General features: G+C 35.2%; 1 protein-coding gene across 2 annotated transcripts; it reads right to left on the reverse strand.

Annotated features, from left to right (window-relative positions):
• Nucleotides 1-418: 418 nt before the first annotated feature.
• Nucleotides 419-25,835, reverse strand: LOC131960928 (endosome/lysosome-associated apoptosis and autophagy regulator family member 2-like). 2 transcript variants are annotated; one of them, XM_059326192.1, is made up of 22 exons: nucleotides 25,588-25,835; nucleotides 19,795-19,915; nucleotides 18,941-19,130; nucleotides 18,596-18,743; nucleotides 17,327-17,416; nucleotides 17,145-17,250; nucleotides 16,908-17,057; nucleotides 16,050-16,138; nucleotides 14,463-14,643; nucleotides 12,969-13,097; nucleotides 12,434-12,524; nucleotides 12,183-12,285; nucleotides 11,873-12,010; nucleotides 10,041-10,313; nucleotides 8,715-8,888; nucleotides 7,549-7,738; nucleotides 7,359-7,455; nucleotides 7,175-7,276; nucleotides 6,321-6,447; nucleotides 4,606-4,784; nucleotides 3,793-3,955; nucleotides 419-832 (listed from the first exon to the last, which is right to left on the reverse strand). In XM_059326192.1, the coding sequence occupies exons 1-22, from the start codon at nucleotides 25,687-25,689 to the stop codon at nucleotides 764-766; spliced, it is 3,012 nt and encodes a 1,003-aa protein (XP_059182175.1). In that variant the 5' UTR covers nucleotides 25,690-25,835; the 3' UTR covers nucleotides 419-763. The 2 variants fall into 2 exon arrangements, with proteins under 2 accessions (XP_059182175.1, XP_059182174.1); XM_059326191.1 differs by having other exon boundaries at nucleotides 419-835.
• Nucleotides 25,836-27,153: the final 1,318 nt, after the last annotated feature.

The following is a 27,153-nucleotide window of genomic DNA, read 5'->3' on the forward strand; positions in this document are numbered from 1 at the left end:
ATGAAACAATAAATTAATTATTGGAGTAAAGAATCCATTAGATTAATCCAAAATTAAAATAAAATTAGTTAGAAATTAAAGTAAAACCCACCTCAACCAACTACAAAAGTTTAAACATGCTTTTACAGAAATGCACATAATAATAATTTATTAAATAATAACAAATATTTTTTTGCATTAAGTCCTTATACTTTTAGTAAATGTCTTGATCGTACTTGCATACTTCTCCATGTAACATTTGCAATGCAGGAATTTTCCTTTTTAATTTATTTTTGCATGAAAAATGACGAACGATCATAAAAATAATTACCAGTTAATTTCAATTTCAATCAATTAATCTGTTAATTGTTTCAGCTCTACTTACTGTTAGATAGTCATGACCTGTACTGTATATGAACTTGAAACATCCACACATTAATCCCAAAGTCAAACAGGACTTTAATAAAGGTTCATCATGATAACATTAATATAAATACATGACTCTGAACAGAAAATACCAAATAAAAATACAAAACATACAAAAACATTAAAAGCATGTTTCTCTTCCAGTTGAGCATCGATGGCATAAAGCAGGAGAGAGTTTCCTGTGGAATTATAGGAGTAAAAGCCATTGTTCAGTTTCTGCCAGCATCCGAGTGGCGAAAATATTCCAGTGAGGGTCTGTACTGGGGCCCTAAAGGACACATAAGGAGGAGAGCAGTGACGGACACGGTCACTGACTGACTGTCCCTCCATGATTTCACTCTGTCCTCTCTCTCTCTGTTCATCCCAGGACCCATCGATCAGACTGGGAGGAGTTCAGCTGCACGGACTCGCAGCTGTCTCCACACTCCTGCTGAAAGAAGCACATATTAACCCATAAGAACCCATGGTGACACCCATATAACAAACACTTTAAATCTTCTACAATCTCCCATATTCAGCTTTATGCTTCACCTTAACTCATTATAATCCCTAAGCGACGTATAATCAACACCCTGGTGTGGTGGTCATGTAACTGTGACAAGAAGCGACTTCTCCAAAATGTGGCTGTGACTGGAAACAGAAATGTGAAAAAGTAGCTAATTTTAAAAAGCCTATTTTTTGTTACTAGGCTAAACCCATTTAACAATTCAAATCCGTTAATAGGGTGTCCTGTGTTACATTTAACTTGTTCTGACCATATTTCTTGAACAAATTAAAGTCACAATTTTTATATATGTTATGGAGATGCAAAAGAAAAAGGCACGTTTGTGTCTCTAAGCAGAAAATGTGTCTAGTTTTTTTTCTATTTTAAAATAAAAAATATCCTAAACATAAATACCATAAACGCCCATTGTAACGTATATGTCACATCACAGATCTTTGACATTTAGGGGTAGAATTTTTTTTTTAAAAACATCAGAAATGTGATCTATGTGGTCCACTTATAGAACACATCCTTTAAGGATAACTAGGTCTGGGTTCTTATGGGTTAAAGATGTTATCCTGAAAATCTATATATACACTACAAAACCTACATGTATGACAGCTGCAGCTCTAGAGAAATGTTGCCAGATTGGGTGTTTTTTCCATACAGTCGGGCTACTTTTTAGCCATGCAAACAGCACGATCTGAACTGAAAAATCTCAACAAGTACTGGATGGATTGATTTGATGATCGTCTCTACTATTGTCAGAAGGATTGACATTAATATTGGCAGTGGTGTAAAACGTATTAAGATCCCTACTTAAGTAAAAGTACTAATATCACACTGCAGAATTATTCCACTACAAGTAAAAGTTCTGCATTCAAAACTTACTGAAGTAAGTAATATTTAAAAAATAATATTTAAATTCAATCACATTTCTATGTTGAATCTCTGCCTGAAAAGTGACTAACTATATAGTGTATATATATATATTTACTCCACTATATAGTGGAGTAAAGAGTACAATATTTGCCTCTAAATATAGTGGAGTAGAAGTATAAAGTTACATAAAATGTACTGCATTAAAAATCTTACTGAAGTAAAAGTACAAAAGTATCAGCATCAAAATGTACTTAAAGTATCAAAAGTAAAAGTACTCGTTACGCAGAATGGACCCACTCAGATTGTTTTATATATTCCAATTATATTATTTGATTATTATTATCATTGATGCATTTATGTAAGCAGCACTGTATTTGTTTTTCAAGACACGGCTCATTTTAACTACTTAATATATTGTTATGAGGTTTAATTACAAAAAAATTCTAAAATATTTATGTGAAAATCTGACATCAAAAGTAACTGTCAGCTAAATGTAGCAGAGTAAAAAGTACAATATTTGCCTCAAAATGTAGTGAAATAGAAGCATAAAGTATAAAGTTCACTTAAATGACTTGAGTAAATATACTTAGTTACATTCCAGCACTAAGTGTTGGTTCACACACTAAAGTCGGGTTCAGGTTAAATTGGGAAAAAGCTTTGATGATCCTCTGACTTGAGTCACACTGCCAAACTAGCATGTGTGTTGATTTCACATTATAATCAACGTGTCACGGCCTGGAGCGGCAGGATGAAAGCAGAGATCTCTGCACGGAGTAATGTCTCCTCAGATTTAAAATAACTGGAACCAAAGTCATACTGAAACCTAAAGTAGCACAAAGCAGCCTGTAGAAGTCAGAATCAGTCAGTTTTACACCACTGAACATGTGGCTGTTTGTTAAATTAACACACTTTTCGCGCTGTGAGGAAAATCTCCGCTCCGACTGCATTTGTTGTTAGTTTTGTTGAGATGTTACTGCAACAACATGACCTTTTCTTTCTGGTCCGCAGCTAAGAGACTAAATTACTTAAAAATGACTTGTTAAAAAACAGGCATCTTTTTGCAGTGTGCTGGCGAGGCAAATAGGATGACAACTGATCTGGATATTCAAATCTGGCTGTACAAACTTGAGCTGAGTGAAAATGAAAAGCGAGGTGTTAGACAATAATATACTTGAGGATTGTGATATTTTGTTATGTGATAATGCATTGATTCTCAGAAACACTATAAAATTTCTGAATTAATAGTTTACATACTAGGAAACTAGGATAAAAAGGCCAGATGGCACATAAAGTAGAGATGTGATGATGGATGCAGACTGTGATCCCACTGTTCTGATTGCATTAAAAAAATCTGATTGTTCTCTATACTATGACAGTTTTCCTTAACATCAGATTTAAAAAATCACAATATATCTCCATATATTGAATATTATGATGCATTTATGTAAGCAGCACTGAAAAAGCATGTGGGAAATCCTGTTGTCCACTCAGAGGAATGGAACAAACAACACTGAACATCATCAGATTCTTGCCAAAAATAGAAAGAAAAAGTATGTGAACATTTTGAAATGACCTAGTTTTCTGCATGAATTTGTCATAAATGCATCTAGATTCCAAGTCTCAGAATAATGATGTGTCTGAGGTGAAGCAGTTCTGTGAGGAAGAATAGTCCAAAATTCCTCCTGAACCGAATCAGCAGCTACCGGAAGCGTTTGATTGAAGTTATTGCTGCAGAAGGAGGTTCGACTAGTTGTTAAATCCAAGGGATAACTTACTTTTTCCACCAGATTTATGAATGTTTCATGGATGTGCTCAATAAAGACATGAGAAATTATAATTGTTCTGTGGTGTTAGGTTGGCACATTGTGTTTGTCTATACTTGGGCCAGATTTATGCAGAAAACCAGGTAATTTCAAAGGGTTCACATACTTTATCTTGCAGCTGTAATCATTTGAAAGGAACATACCGTACATGCCCAGTCAACTTTCTTTAATAAAGTGTACAACAAGTCAGAGACACACCTTGTTTGCAATGGCGCGGAGTTTCCCCAGCAGGGAGGGTTTCTGTGTGTAGACCACGTCGTCGTCGGGTTCCTCCCCTTCAGCCAGAGCACAGCTGTCTGCAGCTGGCAGCTCACACTCCTTGTTGGCAGACATCACCAGACGAGAGTACTTGTACTCCAGCCTGACCGCAGACCACAGGGACACAGACGTAGTGAGACAGCATGTCATTAGACACAGACATCATCCAGTGTGCAGGTGTTTAAAGGCAAGGCACTGTTAGCTGATACTTAGTGACAGTAGTTTAATCTCTGGTTCTACCAAACTTTTTATTCTTCTAAAATAGCACTTAGATGAAAAGACAAATCTGAGGTTTGTCACCAGAAGATTAAGGGAATAAAACTGATAAGAAAAGTATATTTCTGTTAGAAAAAAATGCCCCTTGTTTTCTCACTTTTCTTGATTTTTTCATTATTTGAAAAAAAAAATGGAAATTTCAAACTTTCACGCCTCTAAAATGCATTAAATTGACTAACTAATGACAACTTAAAATAAAAAAATAACAGCTTTGGTTGAGAAAAATAACCATAAAGGGTCACAAATACACTTTACAAGTCACAGCCAAACATATTGTGACCCATATTAAAACCAAAGATAAAGTACTATCAACAAACAGTAAAACATAACTCTATGTTTCTGATTCTGAGCTGTCACTGCTGCTGACAAACAGCTGTTGACATCTTTTCCTTTAAATAACAAATCAAGGTGATCTTAATGAGCACATTGGCCTCGACCGAGATTGGCGGTGGCGTCTGATTGGCAGTTTCCTCTAACCTCTTGTTTTTCTTCCAGAAATAGCAGGTGAGAGAGATGAGCAGCACGGCCACGAAGGCTCCGCCCCCAACCCCGACCTTCAGCCACAGAGCGATGGCCTCACACGGAGAGGCGCTCCTGGGAGGCAGAGAGACGCCTTTGGTGCACAGCTTGGGGTCGTTCCACACGTACAGAGTCTCCTGGAGAGAGAGGAGGGGGACACATGGAGAACTTCCACAGTCACAGCACAGCACAGGCAGATTGCTGATACGGAAAACAAGTTATGTTTGTTGTGTTTCTGAGGTTAGTAGCATGAAAAGCATGAGGAAGATCTATTATACAAGGTTCGTACACTTTTTGAGTGGTTAAATTCAAGCATTTTTCAAGGACTTTCAAGGTCCATTTTCAAGCTTTTCCAGGACCTTACAACGGTTTTAAGTTGCATGTTTTAGATGAGTACTTACATGCTAAAAGGAGTAATTTCACTCAACCATACCGACAGCGATGGTTTTACGCTTTTAACAACCAAGAGTACAGTTTGCTCATCTCAATATTCAATTTATTATTTTTTTCATGTGATTATCTATAGTCAGATTGCATTTTCAAGCACTTTATCCAAAATCCAAGCACTTTTCAAACCTTGAAAAAACAATATTTAAATTCAAGCATTTTTAAGGATTTCAAGTACGAACTCTGATTATAATGTGATGGAACATCTTGGATTCAGGATAAAGATTCATTGGTAATTTTTAAACACAGTAACCGTTTAGTTTCAGTCCTAACATCAGTCTCAGTCTTGTTTCATATCTGAAAAAGGAGCAGTCTAACAGAAAGAATCTTCTCTATCTCAACGCCTTGTTTCAGAGCAGGGAACTTCATCATCAAGGTGATTCACTAATTTATTTTAGTTTTACTCGATTAAAAACTTTTTTAGTTTTAGTTAATTGCATTTTGTGCAAGGTTTAGTTTTATTTCAGTCATAAAGATTTGATTTTGTACTATTATGTGAAGTCTTTAAAGTTCTCTTAATGTAGCACACAGAGGGTTTTTGATGTGTTTTCATCTGAGGAATGCAATTAATAATGCTGCAATGTCCCTTTGAACTGAATCAGTTATATGTGCACATGATGAACAAAAATATAAAAACTGACTGTAAAAAAAATCTGAATCTAGTATCGTATCTGCACATTGAACCAGAATCCTTTTGAATCTTTATCATATATATATTTAGGTTACTCCACCATAAATATATAATATATAATAATATTTAAAGTCTGAGACTGTTTGACTGCTCTCCTCTGACAAAGCTTGGAAAAATTTGCCCTTCACCTCCTGTAGTTTACTTACTTAATTCCGCTCAGTTCCTGGACGTCTCTGGAATCATGATTATGTTATTTATTCCCACAGACACACAACAGATGAGCCTAATATTTACTTATCTGTCTTTGTCTACACCAAATTTAATAAAAAGCTCTGGCCTAAGGCATTTATTGGTCTCCGACTCTAGGAAAGTGAAAAAAAACTACTGTCTCTCTGTCTCTTTAACAACATCACTCACATTTAGGCTCTTCTATGTGATCTTTTATCACTATTGTAATATATTTCACTTTAATTAATTGAGTTGTAATGTCTTTTACCCACTGCAAATTAAAAATATTAGAACACAACCCTGTTGAGATTAGTTTAAGTTCAGGTTAATGTTACAGAGTGACTACAGGTGATAGCCGGTGTGTTACCTGGACGCCTCCTTTGCACGCTCCCTCTATCTGGTGGAAGTCGTCCTTGGTGCAGCGTGGACAGGCGCTGGCGCTCTCCCACAGGAAGTGAAACGAACATCCGTCACATGTTCCCGCAGGACAGGAGCTGCACACAACAATTTGGTGCTTTAATTCAGAATTAAACACAGACACCAACACTCTATTTCATACCATATGTTTTAATATCAAACATTTTTGTTCCATTAGATTGCAGTATTAGAATAGAATAGCTTTTATTGTCAGAAAAAGATAAAACAAGATAATTAAGGCATATAAAATTAATGTAAAAAGACACATGGCAGGATATATAATATTTATATATATATATATATATATATATATATTTATATATATATATATATATATATATAAAAGGCTTCATATGTACAAAACGTATTTTGTGTATTTTAATATTTTGTTGGTTTGTTTGGATTTTTTCCCCGAACATATAACAGATAAAGATTAAATAGATCATACACATAAGTAATATTTACAGGAAATTAAAAGCATCAAGCAAAATAAATTGTCAACCACTTGATGTCTTGGTTTACATTTTCGAGAATTCCCACTCCTTTTCCATAAGTTATTAACTGGTTTTTAACCAGCTTTGATTGATCTGAACAGATACACTTATTACTTTTACTAAATGTATTTAAATATAATAATTCATAACCTTTCTCTGTCATATAAAGATTCGGTAATTGTTTGTTCATGTTCACACTTTTTTTCTTACTAATTTTATTATTATTATTATTATTATTATTATTTATTTTTTTTTAGTTTTTATTATTAGTTTTAGTAACTAATAACATTATGTTACAGCATAACATTACCTGGGCACAGAGACTTCTCCTCGTTCAGACTTCTCGGGGTTACAGCGGACAGTGATGACGGAGCTGCGTCCCTGATCACATGAGGCTGTTGCCTGCCTCGACCTGCATAAGAACAAATAAAAAATGTTGCAATTAAAGACACTAAAAACCTAAACTAACTCTGTTTCTGTGCCTTGTGCTGTACCTGTAGAAGAAGTTGATGTCTGGAACATCCTTTGAGTTTTCAGGAAAAAGATCCAGTTTAGCGTTCACGCCGTCCAGAACAGAGTCGGCTGTTGCTCCTGGGAATAAATAAATAAAGATATTTATATTACAGTCAGCATCACCAGCTGGTTATAACAGAGCCACATGCTGCCGTTTATTAAGAGTCTTACCGATGAAAGTGTCTGCGAGGCTGATGGACTGGGAGGAAATGGCCATCCTGAAGCCCCGCCCATCCGACGGGATGATGGTTGATTGACAGGTGAAGCTGTCCACAGAGTTGACGAACTGAGCCAAGTCGCTCTGGTCGTCCTTGCTGGACACGTCGGTGACGTTATCTGTGCAGATGGCGGCTCTGTTCCCCTGAGACAGACAGGCACATGCAGATAGCAGCAAATGATCTGTCAGTCACGCTCGATGTTTGTGATTTTATCATTTCATCACATTGAGGTGACAGGTCTGCATGTGAAAAATAATTTATTTTCTTTCATGTTTTGAATAAATCTTCCAAAAAAGACGTGGTAAATGTCAGTTTGTATTGCAGCTGGAATATATGTTATACAGGTGCATCTCAATACATTAGAATATAATGGAAAAGTCCATTTCCAGTAGTTCAACTCAAATAGCCCCAACCAAGTGTTGAGTCATATAGATGACATACTTTTCAGAGGCCAACATCTCCATATTAAACATACTTTTAAAACTTTTTTTGAGACACTGAATTTCAGGTCTTCATTAAATGTAAGCCATAATCATTAGAATTAGAATAAATTGAATAAATTAAGGCATGAAATGTTTCATTCTGTGTGTAATGGATCTATATAATGTGTTATTTCCACTTTTTGAATTGAATTAACATAAACAAACTTTTCTATAATATTCTAATTTATTGAGATGCACCTGTGAGTCTGGTGGGAATACATAATAATATTATATATTATGAAATATTTACAAAGAGCTAATTCAGAAAAAAAACAAAAACATCAATAAAACCAGACAAAAAAGGCTTTAAACTGATAAAATATAACAAAAAAAAATCAATCCAGCATTTACATGACCTATTCACTTAGAGTGTATTTAAAATTTTAGACATTTCATTCTACTTTCAAAATATGAAAGAAAATCAATTGGGTTAAATGCATAGTTTGAATTTCCGCATTGTGGGACTAATAAGGGAATCTTAATCTTAATGTGTGAAAACAAGTTTCTGTAATTAAATCACAAACCAAAAATAAAATATTAAGATGAAGGAAATGTAAAGTTTAGAAACAGGATAAAAAAATGTCATACTGACAGATCTGTTGCTAATATAAGGCGATATTGAGTGAGTGTGAAGTACCTCGTGGCCACACAGGCTGATGTTGAACAGGTGAAGGTACTTTGTGCCTTTGGAGGTGAAACTCGGCCCGATGGTCAACGAGACCACGTCGCTCATGGGGCTGAGGTCAAAGGTCAGCGTACGGTTGTTCTCCGTGTGGGAGAAGGAGCAGTCGCTATAGCAACGAGAGTGCTCCTGAAAGAAAAGGAAACAAACAAAGTCTCAACATGCCACATATGACTATGGACAGAGCTCATCAGTTCACACTGTAATCACTAAATAATGATAAATAATAAGTAAAAGCTTGAACAAAATAAATGAAGAATAATAAATATTATGTGATCAATTAATTAATGTTTTGCAACATCACATTTCCATTATTGTATTTCTTTTTGATAAACGAATAAATTAAAATTAAAATAAATAAATAAAATTGAATATTTGAATAATCTGTTACTACTGCTTTAAAATAGTATATAAAAGTGATATTTTATTTTTAGTAAGTTAAGTTCTGTGAATAAAGTAGCACATGAAACAGGATTTTTATTAATCATATCTCTCATCCTAACACCACATTTTTATCACAAAATGATCCCAATTTGAGCCACAAAGTCAAGTTTTCTCACACATTTAAATTTGTTTTTTTTTCTTTTTTCTTTTCAGAACCATGGCGAGACCTCCAAACAGTTAATATAGAAATTACAATATAAAACAAACACTAATATCTTACATGAGGGTTTCTCATGTTATGGCCCCACAAGGACTAAAAACCCAAAGGCTTAGAAACTGTGAGAAACTGTTTAAATCACCACTAACATATTCGTAATCTTGTTTATTTATGCTTGGATCAGATTGTTCCGGATTTAAATTAAAATGCAGCTATTTTAAGACTCCTTTCTTGAGGCAAAATCCTTGTGTGGCTGCTTGTGTTTTCACAGCATTAAACATATGGAAATTTTTATACATATAATAACTTCATTTTAAAAAACATCAAATGGCATTTTTCTGAGTATTTCTACATTTACACATTTCGTCAATACTGAGCAGAACATATTCTAAAAAACATTTTTTTCTAAAGTTTTGACAAATGATGTAAAATTGGTTATATACCATGGTGTTGCAATGTACATGTTGATTGTATTTTTTTCACTCATTTTAGTTCACATTTATTTTCCTGTATATAATCAGATTTTTATAGGAAAAAAGTTACTGGTTACACCAACTGACACTGGGTTAGATCACGTCATTGACCCGTTTATGTTTTTCAAAGTAAGATTGTTTTGGCATGAGAACCAAAACTCAGGTATCACATCAGCACTAGTGTCTAAGAGGAGGAGGTCTCTGTACCTTGTTGCTGATGCTTCCAGGCCCGCAGGCGACACACGCGTCCTGCCCGTAGGTGTGGCGTCCTGCCAGGTGCGTGTTGGGCGGACACTCCTGGCAGCGGTTGGTGTCTCTGTCGATGTAAAAGCCGGCGGGGCAGGGGACGCAGGAGGAGCCGGCTCGCTGGGAGTTCTGTGGAACCAGAGCGCAGGCCCGACACGCTGACGCCACGCCGTCCAGCACGTTGGTCACGCTGATGGAGTACAGCTTCACAATGTCGCTGACATAACGACGCACCTACGAATGTAGACACACAGGACACGGATAGCGACACATTGGAGTTAAAAAGTTAAAAATATGGGTAACGCTTTATATTAAGGTCCTTGTAAGAATCATTAATTAACAAGTAATAAGGCCCTTGTAAGTCCAAGTACAAGATGCTTATTAACATTACTGTGTGTTTATAAGCCTATATAAGTGTTAATAATGGCATTATAATACAGCTAATAGCAGGCTATAAGAGATGTATAATAAGAACGTTAATAAAAGCCTCATGAGTATCTTATAATTCTTCATAATAGCATTACAAACACCCATAACCCACCCATTATGTCTTTGCCATGCCTTTATTAATCTTTTGTTTGCTTATTGATATTAAAATATACTTTATTGCTCATCTATTATAAGTTAACTATGCACTTGTAAACAGTTAACTATGCTTTTTGCAGCTAAAGGGATCTAAAGCAAGAACAATGCCTTATTACTTGTTAATTAATGGTTATTACAAGGACCTTAATATAAAGCGTTACCAAAATATGTTATAGAAGTGCATTTATTGACCCATTTGGAACTTCCTCTTCCATTCATCTTCATTATTTTGTAATAAAATGTATGTATTCCATCTACTTACAGTAAAAAAATAATCTTTTAGTGCTAGAATTGTCTGTTATTTTAAGTTAAACTACACACAATATAAAAGAAAACTCTTAATTAACACAAAAATATCAACATTTCTTCAGTCGCTTTGAGCTGATTGCTAATGTTAGATTTTTAACTGTTTTATTACGATATAGTTTGTATGTTTTGCTCATTTGTGTGTATTTTCTTTATCCATCTAGAAACAAGTATTACAAACTAGCTTAGCTCTTTGGAGTTTTGGGCTGTTTTTTTATTCAGCCTGTTTATACCACTTAAAAAATGTTTACTATACTATGTTGGTGGTATCATTTTCTTCAGCATGACCAAACCTATATGACCTTAAAAATATTTTTTCACTTTGACTTGATGGATCAACATTTTGAACATAAAAAACACAAAACCCCCCAGATCAGATCAAATTTTGAAAATTATGTTTTTTTTAACTTCAAGTGTGAACTAAGGTTGCAAATGAAACATATACGAGGTAAAATGAGAATAACATCTAGTTCTATATTTTAACACTAATACAGGTACATTAGGGGGAAGTTGACGCAGGGCTCGACATTACTTTGTTTGTTTGTCTTTGTTGAATGTTGTGATGTCATGAAGAAGTCACGTGATTTGGCGCTGTTTCATACTGTATACTCCAGAGACTTCAACATTAAATAAATAAAGGGCTTAAGTTCTGCTATTTTCACAATATTTAGTGTGTCAGCGTGCCAACGAGACGCTTATTAGAAGTTAAAGTTACAATCTGTTTTGTTCTCTTTGGCGACCCCTGTGGTGATAAGCTGTAACTGCAGGTGTGCTTTCAGATCTCACTTTCACTTGTTTTTGACGTCTGAAGTCGTTATCAAGTCAATTTATTTGTATTGCAGCTTCACCTGCTGGGTTATGAGTGTGTGTGTGTGTGTGTGTGTGTGTGTGTGTTCACTTACATCCAGAGCGTGGTTCGTCCTCTGGAAGGCCCATGTGAACGTGACGGAGGCGTTCCTGGTCATGCTGTGTGTGTACGACTGTTTCCCCTTACTACCTTCCCACGACTCCACCACTGTGGTGCTCTTCCTGTTCACATCCTGCAGGGGGCGCCGCGGTCAAAGAGGGAAAACACAGGTTGGATTACTGAACACCATGCAGAACACTGAAATAAACCAAACCACAGTGAGACTAACGTGACTGCTCTGTTAAAAATGTGTCACCTAATTACAACCTCTCTGCTCCAAACACACACAATCAAAGCACACACACCATCATGAAGTAGAGCTCACAGTCGCCGGAGCAGATGGTCTCAAACACGAAGGTTATGAAGCCAAACTCATTGCCGGTCATCCCTGACAAAGACGCTGGGACCCTGCAGCAACAACACAAACACATGCAGAGATTTACATAATAGAAATATGGTAATTGGAGGATTTTAGCATGCAACTATTTCTACAAAACGCATTTTTCATCGACACAAAAACAAGCAGATATCCACAGAAGAAAGCACACATTCTTACTTGAAGCCAGGAACATGCAGGCTGAGGATGAGGTAGTCATTATCTGAACTGCCTGCTCCGCTGCGAATGTGGTCCCCTGCAACCTCCCACCCTGACAGGATACACACACAAACAAAATAAACCTCACTGATTCTGGGTTACAGATGTGTGCACAAATATGATGCTAATATTAGTGCATTGTCCAAAAATGGCTTGGATTCTGGTATTCTGGTGCTCCTGATCATATTACGTGATCTTTATCAGCAGTCAAGGAAGTTTCAGACCTGTTTTCTGATGACCTGAGAAGCCTGATCAGATTATAGTCAGTCAGCAAGTCAGAGGAGATCTTAATATGGCCAAGGACACATTTTAGCACACACTTCTCAAAGAATGAGGCCAAATGTGGCTCCAAATTTGGGTCTGAGTGATCGTATCTCAAATGTGCATTCACACCTGTACTGTCCGCTTGTGACCTGATCACAGAGGTTGCATTATAATACCTGGTCTGAACAGAGCCTGAGCGCTAATTAGCACCTCCGGGTGTTATTGTGCTCACCGTTCATGTCGTCACATTTGGAGTTGCCCACGTTGAAACAGGACGTCTTCATGTTGGAGGGCAGCACGTTCCACCATTTGTACTTGTAACCTAACACTGGCTCTGTACCTGCAGGGCACTCGGTGCACACTGGTACACACACACACACACACACACACACACACACACACACACACACACACACACACACACACACACACACACACACACACACAGCTTTATTTAGATACAACAATGACATCTTTCCTCCTCCTCGTTTGTGGTAAAACATTATGTTTGCACTAGACCCATCTTTTCATAAGTAGATAATCCAGCCGGGCCGCCTCTTTTAATTTTTAATTCCTGATGACAGACAGAGCCGATCATTGTGTGACCAGATGGAGAAGCTTTATGAAGCTTTTTGAATTGAAACTGGAAGAGAGTGTGACAGGGAGTATTTAATAAAATAGTCTGATAGATTGGGTGCTATGTAGAGCTTCCAAAATGATCTGCAGCAGAAAATGTATTTTGATTATTAATTCATTGTACAAATGTTTTTATTTGTTGGTTCCTGCTCCTAAAATGTGAAGATTTAATGCTTTTTGTTATGTAAAATATGACAGCTGACTGAATATCTTTGGGTTTTAGACTGTCGATTCAATGAAACATCATACAATGAGACATCTGAGCTACAAACATTCTAATAATAATTTGTTGCAGGACTTATTTATGTTTGCATTCATGTACATAAACAAATATAATATAATAAAATGAACTGCATATATATATATATATATATATATATATGTATATATACAGACTATATACAAAGCTTTTAATCTCTTCTGTAATTTACTTATTCGAAAATATTTGCATTTGTCTTTATATCAAATTAACTACTAATATGAATTAAAAAAGGTATATTTTTATATTAATGGTGGATGTATGTGTCTTCCTGTACATCAATGAGCATGTGTGTCCCTAAAATAACTACAGATATGTATTTATTTTGAAAAAATATTTGTATTGTATGTATTTTTTCACATTTAATTTTGATTTTAACATAAACATTTCAACTAACAAAATCGATACGTAATCCACCAATCTGGCAAAAAATACAATTAAAATAAAATTTAAAAAAGTACTAATAAAGTAGAAAGTTATGAAGTGCATGAATTACAAAAATTGTACAATTAAACAAAATAAAAGGTTGTGAGTTTCCAGGAAGTCCATGTCTGGTCTCCATAGGTGAGCGAGGTTCTTTTCCCTCTCTCTTTTTTAATTTTTTTTTTACAATATAAGTAAGTATCTCCAAAGTTAGAGAGGTATAACTACACATAATTAAAGCATCTGTCTCCCATGTGTGAATGTGTGGAAATGTGTGAATATATGCCAATAAAAAAGAAAAGCTGTTTCTTAGTTAAATACAGGTTAAAACATTCAAATGACATAAATAAAGCACTGGTGCTTTGATAACAAAACATGCCAGGTGAGGGCAGGTGAGAGCATGTTTACCGTAGGTGCCGTCTGAGTGTGTTCCAGGTGGGCAGGGCAAACAGGTGGAGTCGTTGCTGTTGTAGTAGCCGGGGTTACAGGGAGGGCAGGGCTCTCTCTGTCCCGTCGCAGGCAGCTCCACCGCCCCCGTGATGTTCTCCACACAGATTTTTGGCTCCACCCAACGATACAACACCTGCGTCTGAAACAAACAAAACCACAGAGTAAAAAAAAAGTTCCCTGTGTTATACAGACGAAGACACATAAAAACAAAGATCCTTGAAGAATGAGGATGTTCTTAAAGCATCCTCATTCTTACTCAGCACATTCAGAGATGTGAATCAAAGCAGAGCAAGGTCGTGGACGAGGGCCCAGGAAGTTGACTTTGGATCAGATAACATGCAAAACCTTCACTAAGCTCTTCATCATTTCCTCTCTCATCACATTGTGTGACTTCTCTGGTTTCTGACACACACACACACACACACACCTGAGTGTACCCTGAGAGAGCTGACAGACATCCTCATTGTTTATAATCGATAAAAATGTAATGCAGTACAAACAGGCTGTATGAATAAGCATTGTGTGTGTTAGGGCAATTTACAGAAGGATAAATGAAAAAAAAAAAGTTATTAAATGTTCTTTTGTTCAGTGTAAATTAAAATACATATATAAAAATATAAATAGCCTATATCTAAGAATGTATGAAGAGATAAACAGGAATTTTAATTCTGTTCAATTAAAAAAATGTGGTTAAAATATGAAGTTTTGTTATCCTTAGTGGTAGAATGCAAATGTTTTTTCTTCCTGGTGAAAAATGTATAACATATACATATATAGGATGATATGAAACCAATTAAAAAATGTAATGTATGTATGTATTTTATTTCATATATGTTGCCAAAACTTTTTAGAAATTTTCTAGTTTCATAATTGGATTATTTTAGCTTTATTTGGGCATGTTGGGTATCTAGAAATCAAAATGAAAAACAACTCAATTGTCAAGAAATCTTAACAACTTAACCCTCCTGTTATATAGTTTGTCAGGAACAGCAATACATTTCATGGGTCAATTTGACTCGGGGCATGTTTCATTATCCAAAAGTGTCTGAAACTAAAAAATCCCAATAATCATTGTTTATATTTCAATAATAACTCCATTACTAACCATTTCAATCAATATTTAGTGCAATGGTGTTCTTTATCCCTTTAAAGATCATGGTTCAATGAGGATAATTCACTTGTTTTTAATTAAAAATACATGTTAAAACTTTTTTTAATGTACATTGGAAATACCTACATATAAAATACAATGGTTTTACATGACATTGGGGTTTTTGTAGATTTTATTTTACATTTTACATGTTCTTCTTCTTATGAAAAAATACTTTTAACTATTTCTTTAGATTTTTAAACTTTGAAATGGGTCAATTTGACCCGCAATATAACAGGAGGGTTAAAATGACCTTAAAACTGTTTTTCTGTATGTATACCTTTAAGTAAAACCCCCATGAGAGAGTGTGTGTTTGTACGTAGCTGTGTTTGCCCTTGTGGAGTAAAAAGGTGGGGATGTGTGTGTGAAATGTGAAACGTGTGGATGCTGCTGACCTTCCCGTCGCTGTCGCAGGCCGTGTGGATCTGGAAGTAATCCTTCTCTGAGCACGGCGGCCTCACCTTACACTCTGCCCAGCCCTCATCTGAGAGAGGAGGAGGAGATAAGGATGATCCGGGACACAGTGATGCAGACATGAGATGAGATAATAATAAATTATACAATTAAAAAAATCTTATTTAATAGTAGTTTCCCTTTCAGAAGAAAAGGTAAAAAAACAACAACTGAGGAATAGCTATCTTAAATCTCATTAATTTTCAGTGAGGAAACACCAGATAATAAAAATAAATAAAATATAGATAGTAATAATCATAAATTAGTAGCGATAATAATAATAATAGTTTTTATAACTACCATCATAAAACCGAATTAAGACTATACTAAAAATAATAAAAAAAAAAAAAAATGTAATAAAGCTCTATTTAAAGTCTTAAATCTTTTAAATTTTCAGTGAGGAAACACCAGATAAAATTATGTAAATATATAAAATAACATAAAAAAGAATTCAATAAATGGATAGTAAAATTAAATAGAATATACATGATAATAATACTAATTACAAAATAGTAACGATAATAAAAATAATAGTAATTATCATTACCATCATTAAACCTAATTAAGACTATACTAAAAGTAAATAAATAAATATATATATATATATATATATATATATATATATATATATATATATATATATATATATATACCCCTATATAGGTAATACAGCTCTATTAAAATTCAGACTAAAACAATAAAAGACAATGAAAAATTTAAAAAATTAAAATAAAATAACATCAAAATAATGTTTGAGGGTGCGTTTTTACGATACATGCTGCTGTTTCATGTGTACATACGTGAGTAGTGGTGTTCGGGGCAGGCTGTGCAGGACGACGCCCCCTTAATGGAGAAGGTGTTGCTGGGACAGGGCTGACAGGACGAGGAGCCGGGGGCCGAGCTGAACCAGCCGGGCCGGCACGGGAAACACTCCGAAGTGTAGGCAACACCTGGAAATATTTATATATGAGAAGGAACATTTGGAGTAAAATATGATTCTAAAGTCCATGACTGTGTTATTGTGTGTTTGAGTTTACCCTCGATTTGGATGTTCTTGAGCAGCACAGGCTTCACCATCCTCCCTCCCACCAGGATGCCGGTGGTTCTCCAGTACAGGATGTTCGTACCAGACTTCAGACTGACCTTAAAAAAAAGACGCGGACACAGTGAGTGAAGCACACACAGACTAAAATCCTCTCTCTCAGAGGCAGATACTCACTGTGTGTGTGTCCCATTCTCCATTGTTAGTGGCTTTAATCCACTTCTGGTCATCAGTCTGGGCCATTTCCTGACACTGCTCATTCTGGACCTGAACACGTGGGACAGCGGAGCTATTAGCCACAAAAACAGCTGCAGCTCAAACTCTCCCACAGTAAACCTCCACTAATTAATTTGCAATTACTGTAAAACATAGTAATGAAGGCAAAAACATAAGCTGCAGATGAAGGATTTTTTTATTTATTTATATGTAATGAACTTTTCATGCTTTAAAAATGACCAAAACATGAAAAGTTAAAGACACAATAATCTTAATATATCCTTTATCTGCGGAAAGTTTGACATTTGTTTGAAATAAGTTTATTTGCCTTGAGGAGAGATAGATGAGAAGATTGATACCACTCTTATATTTGTCTCTTCTTTAAAGAAAATGTATTTACTTTTTTTAGACAACATCCAAAATTTGTTGTTATTGGGGTTGTATCTTTTAAAAAAATGATATACATATATATATATGTGGGGGCTTTTAAAACTTTTTTAAAGCACCTTATTTCAGGAAAATCCTCATATTATAGAATAAAAATAATGAATAAAAATTCTGCACACTTTGCCTTATTACTTGATTAATTCTTATTCATTTAATAAAACATTCTGGTTTAAACACTCTTCATCAGGTACACACATTTTATTTTTTTTATTATTTTTTATATTAATTATATGATATTTATATAAATGTATTAAATAAACCTATTTATTTATCAAATAAATGTCAAATATACAAGGTGTAAATAAGAGGAATTTTTTTCACTTTAATTCAAGTTTTCAGCCCTCTAAAGCAAATGTATGCCTTCTTGAGGAGAGTTCGATGAGAAGATTGATACAGCTCTTATATTTGTCTCTTTAATACAAAGAAACTGCCAATAGACACAGCCTGATAGCTTTGCTTTTGTACACGACAGCAGTTTTTGTAAACAAACAAGATACAATAGAGGTGCTCATGGCTGTTTTTAGTCACCAGACGTGAAGAGTGGTATCAGCATTTTTCCCAAAATGTCTATTTTTAAAATGTATTATTTTCCTTTAAGATGGAAATAGCATTTAAACAATCAAGGCACCCTAAAACTGCAATTTTGACAGACTGTTTGGGAAAGATCGATGATATCTGTGGCCTACAGGTAATAATAAAACCCCAAATAGGAAGCCAATATTAGCCTGATATACTGGCATACTAATGAACAGAATGTTGTAGGAAACAGTTAGGCGTGCTTACATAGAACTCAAAGAAGATGTTGGTGTCGGGGTACTGGTAGGTGAAGGCGACGGAGCCTTGTTTCTCCAGGTGGACGGCGTAAACCAGAGACACTGTACACTCATCGCGGTTTGACTCCAGATACACACCCTGTGGCGTCCACGATGAGCTGAGGAATGGACAAAATACACTCAGAAAAACAGCAAAAAGACAATTTCCACCAGTGAGATGAAAAAAACAACAAAGATCCTGTATTTTGAGATTAGTATGTCTCATTTTTATCCCAAGTTAAAGTTCTTTTACTGCTAGAAAAAGGCTTCCTTATAACCCTTAGTATAATACATCCATAGTTAATGTCTGTGTCACCTGTTGCAGGCCTGGAGGTCGTCTCCGTTGGGCCCGGGGTCCAAGAAGCTGGCCAGGCTGGTGAAGCCTGCAGGGATGGCGTCCCACTGGTCAAAACGGAGGCCGCTGCCCAGCGAGTAGGAGCCGGCCGCACACGGCGTGCACTCCTGCGTTGTCATCTCTAAATACTTCCCCGCCGGACAGGAGAACGCTGTGAGACAGTGAAGGGAAGACGCTCATATATACTGACATGTGAGTAGCTCGGGCCGGGCTCATATCAACTACATATATCTCAATATATGTAGTTTGGGATAGTCCTGTCTATGTACAGTAAGTGTATATATGTGCATACATCATCATACTAGTTTTTTTTAAACCTTACTGTTATTTTTTTTTCATTTATCTACTAATGTACCTTATTGTTTATTTTCATTTTACAATTGTTAGTTACTTACTATAAAAATAGATAAACTTGCAGGAATGCTACAAATTGATATGTAAACAAATTTCTTTTAACTCCTTCAATAAAGTATATTTAAAAAATGCCATTTCATGTGACAATAACATTATAGATCACAGTATAGCATGTTTTCTGGTTATTCAATACATAAATAGTCTAATTCTCTCAGGTGTGAATTAAAAAAAGAAATTTCTCATTTGATTGAGAACTTTAGTGCAAAATGAACAGATCAGTTTCCGGTGAAATTATAGAGAAAAACGAAATAAATCTTCATGCATGTTTCTGATTTTCTGAGAATTATGAGTAAGTGTGTGTTTTTTATTATCAATTTAGATTATGCAAATGTATGTCTCGATATAGGATTTCATCATGATATGATTGCCCAAATGAACATGCATGCACGCTCACTACTTACAGCAGTCTGTTCCTCTGGTTGGAGGTGGGAGGTCTGTGCAGGAGTTTGGATTGAGAGGGATGGCGACCCTCCATCGTGACCCGGTGCTGTCACACTCTGTGTACTGGTAGTAGTAGTCGGTCTGCAGAACAAACAAACAGATACACACAGAGATCAACACACCAGCCACTTAAATCCAGACTGAAATAACTGCAGCTTTTTGATGGATTAGCATTAAAAGCACAATATGTAATGTTTATGCCACTCGGGGTCTCTCAATCAAAACAATAACAAAAGATGGAGTTTAGTGATGAAGCAGCATGGGATTATGAGTTTGTGACTTCACCACTATTGCCACAATTGCAGTCATTTTCTCCCTGTTAGGATTCCTTAAGTGTTCAGGAGGTTTTATAACAGCAGCCAAATTATCAACAGAGTTCTCCTCCTCTCCAAAACAACTGGACTGGTGATAAACCATAAAAACACTGAATAAAGCAGTTTCACGTTAGAAATCAATGTTTATCCAATTATATTTGGTGGATACAGGACATCCTGGAGGCAAAATATTTGTTATTTGTTATTTAATAATGAGTCCTCTGACGTTTTTTTCTGTTACATCTTTGTAGGCGAAGCATCTGTGTTCACACTTCAAAATATGTGCTCAAATGCGTCTTAGACAAGTGGTTTAAATGATCCGATCACAATGCATCTTGGACCCTGTTTACACTTTTATTTAGCGCTGACGCCTTTTAACACTGAGTGTAAACAACCAGGGTCTAATTGTCCAATACTTTGTTAAATGCTAAAGATCCCTGTGTCTCCATTGTCATTGTGAGAAGGTTAGCGTCCAATTAAAAACAGTGGTGGAATGTAATTAAGTACATTTACTCAAGAACTGTACTGAAGCACAATTTTGAGGGACTTGTACTTTACTTGAGTATTTCCACATTTGTAACTTCATGCTTCTACTTCACTACACTTTAAGGGCAAATACTGTACTTCTTCACTAAATTTAGCTGACAGTTTTACTTACTTTTCAGGTGAATATTTTACATAAAAACATGATCAATTTAAAGTGATTACGCATGTTTAGAAAATAACCCAGATAAATTATATTAAATAGTTAAAATTAGCCCTACATTGACAGCAGTAAAACGCTGCTTACATAAATGCATCAATAATAATAATAATAATCTAATAATAGATTTAGAACATATAAAACAGTCTGAGTGGGTCCATTCTGTAAAATAAGTACTTTTACTTTTGATCCTTTAAGTACATTTTGATGCTGATACTTTTGTACTTTTACTTAGTTTAGAATGCAGGACTTTTACTTGTAGTTGGGTCATTTCTCAGTGTGGTATTAGTACTTTTACTTAAGTAAGGGATCTGAATACTTCTTCCACCACTTGTTCAAAAGTGCCCTAATCTCCAACCACATACATTCAGCACATATTACTTTTCAGCGAGCATGAATCTGACTTCCTACGAAAACAAAAAGCTGGTTTCCAGGTTTAGAGTGGTGGCTGACCTCGATCACCGCAGCAAACCAACCAGCAGACCACTAATGGTCCATTAAGAGCAGCAGCAGGTCGGCTGTGCTGCCGCTTCTTTCCAAGGACTGCTGCTCGTGACATTATGCTGATCATTTGAACTGATTGAACATTCATTGAGAGGAACATTTTGTCCAAAGCAACTTATAATGAGGAGCTTTTAATCTCCATAGAAACAAGAGCGAGAGATGACAGCTAAGAGTATGTTCAGTACGAGTGCTGTGTTTTTGTATTTTATTATCTTCTGAAAATAAAAATAAACCCAAAACGTTACAGGTTGTAGATTTGGTGATTTCAACATGCTTTATTTTTTCCCCCAAAACTGCCTCTGAACATGTTTGTTTTTCTATATTTTTTCTAAATCTTCCGACCCTGATTCAAAAAAAGTTTAGATGTTGTATAAATAAAAAAACAGAAGGTATCAAATTCAGAATTTGAGCGCATTTTTTTTTTTAAAAGAAGAAAAAATAATAAGAAGTTTGTTAGTTTGAACATTAAATTTTGTATTTGTAACTTCATGTATGTTGAAATTTAAGTATTAGAAAATTATTTAAAAAAATGTTTTATTTACTTTTTAGACAACATCCTAACTTTGTTGTTATTGGGGTTGTATCTTTTTATTTGTATATATATATATATATATATATAATTAAAAAAAACATTTTTAAAGCACCTTATTTCAGCAAAATCCTCATATTTTAGAATAAAAGTAATTTTTAAGTTCCACTTATTACTTGATTATTAATCAATTAATACAACATTCTTGTTTAAACAATCTTCATCAGATATATATATTTTTCTAATATTCATTATATACTATTTAAATATATTTATCAAATAAACCTATTTATTTATTTATCCATCAAATAAATGTCAAATATACCAGGAGTAAATAAGCTGACTTTTTCCACTTTTAATAATGTTTTACAGCCCTCTAAAGCAACGGTAACATATTAAGGTGTGCAGAAATATTATATTATGATTGTCAGAAAAATTCTCTCTTTTCACATACATTTTATTATTTACCAGAGAAAAAGTTTGAACACTTGGTAAATACAGTTTTTTGCTGAGTAAGATGAGAAGACTAATATGAAGCTACTGCCATTTAGCTTAGCTTAGCATAAAGACTGGAAAACAAGGGTTATTATACAAGTTATTATTGCAATTTAATATTATATTTGTTTTATTTTTTAGATGTGAACTTTAGGTATCTTATAACGCAGGAGGCTCTCTCATTTTACCTCAGAACATCTAATTTTATCAAAGACTTTGAATCTGTTTTTTACTTTATGCAACTCTTGCAGAATGAAAGTTGTAAAACCTGTAAACGGGGCTCGCTTTGTACTTTTAATGTGACTTCCTTTTGAGTGCAAAGCCTGGCTCTGGCAGATCTCCATCTCCTCCCCCGAACCTGCTGTTCAACCGGGAAGACAAACCATCAGAGCACGCAGGCAGCTGGCTGCAGCGGAGCACTGACATCTAAGTAGCAGCTAATTAAACGGGAACTGTCACAGAAATGACCTGAGATGTGTGTACGGGGGGAATTAATCAGAGGAGGCTTGCAGATGCAGGATGTGGCACAGATAAGCTCGAGCTCTTAAAATGACTAATCACTTCTCTGCAAAAACAAAAATTATCATTCAGGCTACACAATTACAATATTACACACACACACACACACACACACACACACACACACACAAACAAACAAACAAACACACAAACATGTGAGAGCTGGACCACTTCATTAAGATTCACCTGCAACAACAACAGCGCTGGTGCTAATGGGTTAGACAGTGATGGGGGAAAAAAGGTGAGGCTGATAAAAAAGGACACGGACTAATGTGTTTCACCGGTCTCCAGGGTGACTCACTCTGGTTGTCATGGAGACTGATGAGAAGAAGCGAGAGGGGGGGACAGGGGATAAAATTCAACGCCATCCTCTGAGTCAGGAGATTATAGTGCTGGAGGTTTTAGGATTTAAGGAGACAACAGCAAAGATGGACACTAATCTCTTTGGTCTTCTGATATTTTGTAGTGAGTGTTTGATTCCAAAAGCCTCAAAATCCTGAAAATTACAAAAATTCACCTGGAGATGTTATACATATAGTCTCTTACACTTTCTATTGTGCATTACATAATATGTTTCTTGTGTCTCTTTTTCTACTTTTGCTATCTGATCAGATGCTTAACTGTATTCCATTTTACGGATACTTACTCTGTGCAATGGCACTAAAAAATAATACATCTTTTACCCTATAAGTTAACTATAAGTACTATCATACAATAGCAATACTCCTGATGGGTTAGCAGCTCCCTGATGCACTTCAGAGGCAAATATTGCACATTGATTTGATAACACAACACTAAATGATCATCAACAAATAAATTATGATGCAACATATAGATTAAGTTAAAACCCAGGGGGGAAATTCACAAGCTACCCCAGAGATAAAAACATATTAAGTAGTTACAATGAGTCCCATTTTACCAGCTACAATATTAAAGTGATGCACACATTAATGCATCAATGATTAATTCAATCATTTCAAACCCATTGATCTGAAATGGGTCATTCTTTTTATCCAACTGCTAAAGTGTACAATATATGAATAAAAATAACCACTTACCGTTCATTTGTACATACTGCTTTGTAGTTGAAGTCCCTGAGCTTGGAACTAATTATTTGTGTTTTTTTTTCTTTTTTAACTGACATTAATAATGATCGTATTTATTATCAATTGATTTATATATATATATATATATATATATATTTAATATACAATACTGTGCAAAAGTATTAGGCAGGTGTGGAAAAAATGAAGAATGCTTTCAAAAATAGAAATGTTAATTGTTTATTTTTGTCAATTAACAAAATGCAGTGAGTTAACAGAAGAAAAATCTATGAAAATAAATGAATGAATTAATAAATGAGAGAAAATCAGTTACATTGGCATATTATTTGTATGTTTTTCTAGAGATGATGTTCCTTCCAATAAAATATTACAAGAAAAACCTTTGCTGTGGCTATAATGGGCTAGCAGCCTGTTAGCTTAGGTTAGCTGAAAAAAGGGGCGACAGCTTTCTGAATGTAACGAAATCCACCTAAACTCATTAATAAAAACAAAATGTATACAAAACTGTCATGTTTTGGTTATGGAAGGTTTTGGGAAGTTTTTATTTTATTTTTTTGTGCCAGAGCTGTGACTTTACAATGTCCGTCTTTATGCTAAGCTAAGCTAACGGCTACTGATTGTTCTGTTTTTGGAGCAATTAAAAAGTGTTTAAGATTTTTTTTTTCCACATAAATTGTGTTATTGATAGGTATTATTGATTTATTCTTATTTTGTTACTTTAAAGAAAATCTGGAAAATAATTTATTGTTAAACAGCACTATTAATGTCACAATTTTGATATGTGTTGTGGGGATGCAAAGAAAAAAGCAAATTTGCGTTTCTGTAAGCGGAAAATGTGTCTAGTTTTTTTATTTTAAAATAAGAAATATCATAAACATATATACCATAAACGCCCATTATATCGTATATGTCACATCACCGACCTTTGACATTTAGGGGTAGAATTATTATTTTTTTAAACATCATAAATGTGATCTATGTGGTCCTCTTGGTCTGTGGTATATCACTAAACAACCGAGCAGTCACATTGTAGAGACATCACACATGCCCCGGTTCTCTCTCCTCCTCAGCGGGTAATCCCGGCCCGGCTGGCCGGCAGGAGGCTGCCCAGAGGCGGGATGGAGGCCAGCAGACAGCCTTATCTCGTTATATGGAGCGCGTTTAGTCTTCATTAACCGCATTATAAGCCGATCAGCGCCGTGTGTTGAACCGTGTGTCCTCGCACGGATCCAGATACTGTTGAGCCAATATGTAAAGCTGAAAAACGACTAATTTATTGTCTATTATTTGAACCCTTCTGGATCTGATGTGGTTGTTTATTTCTGCATACATGGCCATTTTCTTCTCCACTTGAGCGCAGCATTAGGATAATAAACCAAAGTCATTTTTGCACGAGAATAACGACTGAAATAAGAATGTATTTGAACCCTTCTGGATCTAATGTGGTTGTTTATTTCTGCATGCATGGCCATGTTCTTCTTCACTTGATATTGATTATTAAGATAATAAACCAGAGTCATTTTTGCACGAGAATAATAATTAAAATAAGAATGTATTTCGGGCCTCTTTAAGAGCTACACTCTTGATAAAAGGGGGTGATAATAATGAAAGTAGAGCGCACTCACCTCATCGCACGGCCGCAGCTCGGCGGACGCTGCTGATGTGAGAGCGGTGATGATGAGCACCAGGCAGCGGGGGAACCAGGAGGCCCACACCTGCTCCCGCATCCTCAGCTCGGATCACAAGCAGCCGGCTGTCCGCTGCCCGGAGCCACGAACATGAAACAGGCCGAGCGGTGAGTGTTTATGTGGAGCTGTCCCTGTCATTGATGCGCCGGCCCGCCTGTCTCTCACTCACCCTCTCCACCCACTCACCCGTCAATACGGTGACGGGGTAAAAAACAACACTTCCGGTCGAGGCTTTCAAATTAAAACTCCTGTTGTCCCTAGAATAAAAATAATAAAGATTTAACTTTATTTGTAAAGCACTTAAAACAACCACAGCGTCAACAAAGTGCTGTACACAAACAAACAGAACAAGAACAATAAAAATAAATAAAACAGGAATAAACACTAAAATAAATAGTTTCAGTGCAAATAAAAGTAAACCATAAAACACTAAAAACAAGAGTAGAGTCTCATGCGTGGTTGAAAGCCAAGGAATAAAAATAGATTTTGAGATGAGTCAGGGTTGGGTCAGATTACTTTGAAATGTAGTCAAATACTGAATACAATTACATGTTAATTTTGAAAGTACACATTGGATTGCTATTATGATGATGATGATGATTTCATTATTATTTAATTATAAACCGTTTTTTAATATAGTATATATATTTTAAATTATTTTTTTACTTGAATTGCATGGGCAGTGGGTGAAGGTTAGATGGGAGGGGAAAGGTAACCCCCCCCCCATAATAATAATAATAATAATAATAATATAATAAATATTTTGATTTGAATATTTTTAGATTATTTCAAAATAAAACATTTAAAATATTGCACATTATACTTAAAGCAGACGCTGCCACAAAAACATTTTTTCTTCTCTTTAAACATCTCAAAATATTTTTTAAAGCAAATAAAAAGTTTTTTTTGTGCATATTTAGCATTTCCAACTGGTCTAAACAAATGACCCTTTCAAAAACAGTACTGACACAAACTACAGGTGTCCTCTGTTTAATTTACAACACGTACATTTCTATTTCGGCTGATTTAAATCAAAATCCACATGGAGGACATTGGTCTTGTAATACCACAGGAGCACCTTCTCAAAATGTTCAGGTTCTATTTTCAATGTAAATATAAAGTGATGAAACTCTATTATCTATAAAATATAATTAAAAAAATAAAAACAAATATTAGTTAAGGCACCAGTTGAGGAGTAAACATATTCTCCATTTGGAATTAGTCAAATCAAATTACCCTTAAAGAAACTTCCATATTTTAAAGATGTGGTGAAAATGCAAACATTAATCCTTGGCAAAGTCACTTTAATCTATTTTTCCCCCCAAATGTAATCTGGTTGGGTTTTTTTTTTTTTTGTAATCTGATTATGTAATCCTGACTTTCTCTCTGTGCAATGTAATATTCTTTTTTTTAAATCCTAAACTTAATGCTTTTATTTTGAAGGCGCCACCACCTGTCTCAGCCTGTTGAATTGTTGGTCTTGTCATTTCTGTCTTTTAGTTA

The sequence above is a fragment of the Centropristis striata genome, chromosome 22 (assembly GCF_030273125.1).
Source record: "Centropristis striata isolate RG_2023a ecotype Rhode Island chromosome 22, C.striata_1.0, whole genome shotgun sequence".
Classification (NCBI taxonomy): Eukaryota; Metazoa; Chordata; class Actinopteri; order Perciformes; family Serranidae; genus Centropristis; species Centropristis striata.